Below are 5,668 nucleotides of genomic sequence, written 5' to 3' on the forward strand. Positions count from 1 at the left end.
TTATTTTTTAATGATAGAGACATATGCTTTTTACAATCGATTAAGTGAGTAATTTATTTATAAATTTTGAAATGTAGTGACTTATTTATACTCTTATTAATAGTTGAGTGATCTGTGATGTATTTGACCGCATGTTATATTTCGTGTATGTGATGCAAAACTCCTTATATGTGCCGTCTGAAGATGTAAACGTCAACGAGGGCTCTCCCAAGTTTTTAAAGGCAGCTTTCATCTCTTCCTTCAATGATTGATGATTTTGATGAAATTAATTTCAATTCAAAAAGTTTTTCTATAAAATTTATCTTTTAAATCAGCTCCATAAAAAGTTTCTATTTTTTATCTGTAATTAGTAACATTTATTTATACCCTTTATTTGTTAAAGAATTTAATTTCAGTTCAACCGCTTTATGGAGGGCTCCAATCAAAATTTCGGCTTTGATTATAGGGTTTCTTCTCTTTCCCTAAACGAGGATGCTGCCGGCAATCGGAACCCGAATTCTATCCCGGTAAGTCTTTAAAATTGTTTCCACTTGTCGTATTAATCATAGAATCATCGAATTCAGAAAATTAAGGTTTTTAATTTCAATTTGATCTTCTGAATTATGCGTCTATCTTTACTGCTGAATTCAGGCTCAATAACAAAAAATGTTTTTTACCCTTTAAATTCAAATTTAGGAGGATTTTTCTGAGCTGGGTGTTTTTATTTTGTATTAATGTTTGGTGTATTGTTCTCTATAATTATATAAATAAAGTTGAATTTAGTTGTTTTAAAAACTAAGTGCATCATATATATATTATATTTATTTGATGATTATTTGCTTATTCCAAATCATTTTAATTCTAGGATTCTACTGTTGAGGGTCAAGGAATTAATTGTTCTAGAGAATATGATAATGGATTATCAATGCCAACTAAAAGTATGGAGGGGTTGGATGATAAGGAAAAAGAAGTTAAAGAACCGAAAATCGACCTTAAAAAGACTGGAAAATACTTCTTTTATGACTCCCCTCTTGCTGAGGACACGGGGGTTTGGATACCGGTCTCGGTTCCACCAATGCTTGAAAGCGATCATGAACAATGGGCCAAAGGTTTTCCTTCCGGTGGAGGTTATTTCCCTGAAGGTGACATGGGATGGGGTGAGTTCCTTGCTGAAGAGAAGGAATTGACCATGTGGGATGTGATAGTCGAGATGATACTCGCTGCCCGTGGGAAAGTAAATGCTTTAACTTCCAGTGATATTCAGCGATGTGGAGTTTCGTGGTTATCGAGTCATTTGCTTGAGCAAGCTTGGCAAGAGATGGCCCAGACGCTGAATGAAGCGAATATGGGTAACGTGAAGGAAATTCTTGAAGCGGAACCGACAAAGTGGTTGGCTGACAGTGCTGCTTCTGCTTGTATGTTGTGTGGTGTGAGGTTTCACCCGATCATGTGTTCGAGACACCATTGCAGGTTTTGTGGAGGAATATTTTGTGGTGAGTGTTCTAAAGGAAGGAGTTTAATGCCCCAAAAGTTTCGTGTAACGGATCCACAACGTGTCTGCGATGTATGTTGTGTACGGCTTGAGTCTGTCCAGCCATACTTGATGGACCAAGTTAGTAATGCTGCTCAGCTGCCAACTCATGATCTGACAGACCTTAGTACTTTGAGATCTTGGCTTAATTTTCCCTGGGGACAGTCCATGGAACATGAGATTTATAAGGCAACAAATACAATTCGTGGTTATATTACAAAGGTAAGAATCAAGCTTTGAGGTTTACTTGTCATCGATTACTTGTTAACTTATAAAACAGCTCTTAGTGTTTTGCATAAAATTTCAACTCCCTGTGAATATAAAGATCCTGATATTCTGCTAGTTGCTTTTTCTTGATGATCGTTCATTTTAGTACTTGGAATTCTCATTGAAACCATACATATATTTTTCAGAATTCTCACTGTTTTCTTTTTCACCGGCCAGGTTGGTACTTTGAAACCTGAGAAATCGATTCCGGACTCCATCCTCCGAGAAGCAAAAGGCCTTGCCATAATCTCTGTTATGAAAGTTGGTGTTATGGTGACATATAATATCGGTACTGGACTTGTGATTGCTCGTAGAGAGGATGGCACATGGTCTCCACCTTCTGCCATTTCCTCATTTGGTGTAGGATGGGGAGCTCAGGTGAATACATGAATCTTTGTTCTCCATTGACTCGTATGCTAAAGTTTTCCTATTGGATATTCATACCTAAGAAACTGCAAATGGTAGCATTCAATCATATATCTATTCAAATTCCTGGCTGCTACTCTTCCTAGATTATGTTGATGGAACAAAATCATTTTGTTCGTTGTTGTCCAAAAATGATTTCCGTTGTTTAAATGTGACATGTGGGCATAGCCGATGTTTTGGCATGGGGAACTCAATCGGAATTTGTGGACAGTAGGATGCATTGGGTCAATCATGTGAAATTAAATTTTGTTTCACCTTTTCCCTAACCATTAATACATCTGCAGGCAGGGGGAGAACTGACAGATTTTATTATTATCTTGAGAACAAATGACGCTGTTAAGACTTTTAGCGGCAATGCACATCTTTCTATTGGAGCCGGTTTAAGTGCCGCTGTTGGTATTGTTGGACGGACTGTGGAAGCCGATGTACGAGCCGGCGATGGTGGTTATGCTGCTTGTTATACATACAGCTGTAGTAAAGGTATCGACTCATCCCATCTTAGATTTTCTGTTTCCTTTACCATAATCAAATTCAGTTCGGTTGCATATTTGCCGTCTTAGTGATATTTTAGGGTATGGCAGTATCATGCTGAATATCGACATAGCAGTGTCTGTTAATTTGATTATTGTTTGAATTATGTAGGTGCTTTTGTTGGATGTTCACTTGAAGGAAGCGTTGTCACCACTCGGGTAAGAGAGAATTCCCGATTCTATGGCAGCCAGTCGATGACTGCATCAGATATACTTCTCGGGTCCATTCCTCGACCACCAGCTGCTGCCATTCTCTACCGAGCGCTTTCTGATCTATATAACACACTAAGTTGAGCGCCCGAAGTTGGAAATCAAACTAATTGCTTCTATATTCGGTATGAAGAAAATCCAATGGAGCATGAGTCTTAATATATCTTATCTACGTTCTCTGTAAATCAGCTAATCTAATATCTCGTACTATATCATCATTTGCCTGTGTAAAAGTTTATATTGTATAGGGGTTCTAGGTATACCTAAAGGGCAGAACCTGAACCCGGTCTCGGACCTGGATGTCGAAACCTGAATGAAAATGGAAAGATTGACTTGTTAATATGATGTGTATGATGAAGGATATTCAGATATTGTATACATTTCAACACATTCTTATATTCGTGTCGTGTTTTTACATATTGTTTTAGGTCCTCTTTTTTTGGTTTTCTCGTACCATTTTAATGTTGAATGTTACGTAATCGTGTCGTGTACGCGAATTGACTACCTACGCATCACATTGACCTCACAAAATTCCAGAAATTAAAGCCAAGATCACATAGTTTTTGAAAGGTCGAAGTATGGTTATGGTACTTATACTATACTAAAATTCGATATTTAGACCATGGCGACTAGTTAATTCAGTAGTTTACATTATTAATTATTTTGATTAAAATGTCCGATGTGTTTAACGATATTAATGTTTTGTACAGAGTACTAATATTATAAAAATAGCAGATTGAAAAATGTCAAGTTTTCGGCATTGAATTTTGAATTTTTAACCAGTAGAAGGACTAAAATCAAGTTTTTACCTTTATGAAAACCCAGGCCAACTTGCTGAAACACGTGACTGTGCTAATAGATAAACAATGCGATTTGACATAATTGACACCATTTACTCTAATATTCCTTTTCTAACACTGTTTGACCAATATTTCTTAAACTAACAGCCTTCTGCTGAGGTGCTCGTCCCCGGAGATGCGCTTTACGTAAGGCGCGTTTCCAGGGATGCAATTTTCGGCTACGTGTAAAAATCGGGTGATAATATTATAAATATTTTTTAAAATGATGTCTAATATGTAATTAAGTTCTATTAGGGTGATATTAATGTAAAAATGTCAATTTTATTTATTTATTTTTTTGTTGTGAAAAAAAATTCCACGTTAAAATCTTTAAATATTATATTACAAATTATTTTGTAACTCGATAAATTTTGATTTTTGTATGAAATTACACAATACGTGTAAACTAGTATATGAAAACTTTGAAGGTAAATAATTTAAAATATGAATAATTTTATAAAAGTTTTATAACTAGTATTTTTTTTTATAAAAGGATAATGATGATTATGATGATAATAAATATTTTATAATTTAAAATTTATAAATTTCATATATTTTTAAAAAAATTATTAACTTTTAAAATTGATTGTTTAAAAATATAAAAAATATTAAAATAAATTTTTTATTACAATTGAGAGATCAAATGAATTATTATTCATTAATTATTATAATATCACCTCTTTATTTAAAAATATTCTTTCTAATATTAATTTTAAAAAATATTAAATAAATATTAAATTCTAATGAAAAATAATGTAAAGCTAAAAAATATCAACTCTTTATTTAAAATATTCTTTATAATATTAATTTTAAAAAATATAAAATAAATATTAATAATTAATGAATAATAATTCATTTTATCCCTCAATTATAATTAAAAGTTTATTTTAATATTTTTTATATTTTTAAACAATTAATTTTAAAAGTCAATAAATTTTTCAAAAATATATGAAATTTATAATTTTTTAAATTATAAAATATTTCTCATCATCATTTTGTAAAAAAATACTAGTTATAAAATTTTTATAAAATTATTCATATTTTAAATTACTTACCTTCAAAGTTTTTTTATACCAGATTACACGTACTGTATTATTTCATGCAAAAATCAAAATTTATCGAGTTATAAAATAATTTACAATAAAATATTTAAAGATTTTAACGAATAAAGTTTTTTTTCAAAACAAAAAATAAATAAATAAAGTTGATTTTTTACATAAATATCACCCTAATAGAATTTAATTACATATTTGACACCAGTTTAAAAACATTTATAATATTAGCACCTGATTTTTACAAGTGGCTGGAAAGCTTATCCCTGTAAACGCACCTTACGTCCACATAAGCAAACCCCAATAAAACACATCCTCGAAACGCGCCTTTATGTCACTTTAACCGAAAAGATATTACTTCGAAAAATATTAATCAATTGATATTAAATAAAAAATATTAGAGTTAAAAGGTCTAAGTTATATTAAATCGCCCATTATAGAGCTGCAAAAGTCAAGGACAGCGTGATCATTTTGTGCCACTACAGAGCAATGATTGAACAACCAGCATCTATTTCTCATTTTAAAGCTTATTTTATTGAATATTAATTTTGATATATTATTTCGAGTTTATAGTTATTTTTCAAAAAATATGTGGACACATACATATAAATATATTTATTTAAAATGTAAATAGTTATTTAAATTATTGATTAAGTTTAACAATTAAATTTTATATTTTAAAAACATTATTATAATACTTTAAACTAAAACATCATAAATTTTAAAAACATAATTTTGATATTTAAACTAAAATATCATAATTTAAAACATGTCACGAGTACATAGAAAACACTCTTAACATATTAAGTCAACAATGAGAAATCTGAGACATTT

General features: G+C 31.3%; 1 protein-coding gene across 1 annotated transcript; it reads left to right on the forward strand.

Annotated features, from left to right (window-relative positions):
* Positions 1 to 386: 386 nt before the first annotated feature.
* On the forward strand, positions 387 to 3,343 carry LOC120119554. The gene is made up of 5 exons (XM_039139370.1): positions 387 to 506; positions 845 to 1,732; positions 1,955 to 2,155; positions 2,488 to 2,683; positions 2,846 to 3,343. Exons 1-5 carry the CDS (start codon positions 408 to 410, stop codon positions 3,025 to 3,027), a joined length of 1,566 nt encoding a protein of 521 aa, XP_038995301.1. The 5' UTR covers positions 387 to 407; the 3' UTR covers positions 3,028 to 3,343.
* Positions 3,344 to 5,668: the final 2,325 nt, after the last annotated feature.

This window comes from Hibiscus syriacus, unplaced genomic scaffold, assembly GCF_006381635.1.
Source record: "Hibiscus syriacus cultivar Baekdansim isolate YM2019G1 unplaced genomic scaffold, ASM638163v2 tig00110332_pilon, whole genome shotgun sequence".
Lineage (NCBI taxonomy): Eukaryota > Viridiplantae > Streptophyta > Magnoliopsida > Malvales > Malvaceae > Hibiscus > Hibiscus syriacus.

Coding starts and splice junctions, on each gene's coding strand:
- LOC120119554 (XM_039139370.1), top strand. CDS start 408: ATGGAGGGCTCCAATCAAAATTTCGGCTTTGATTATAGGGTTTCTTCT. Junction 507..844: donor GGAACCCGAATTCTATCCCG/GTAAGTCTTTAA, acceptor TTTTAATTCTAG/GATTCTACTGTTGAGGGTCA. Junction 1,733..1,954: donor TTCGTGGTTATATTACAAAG/GTAAGAATCAAG, acceptor TTCACCGGCCAG/GTTGGTACTTTGAAACCTGA.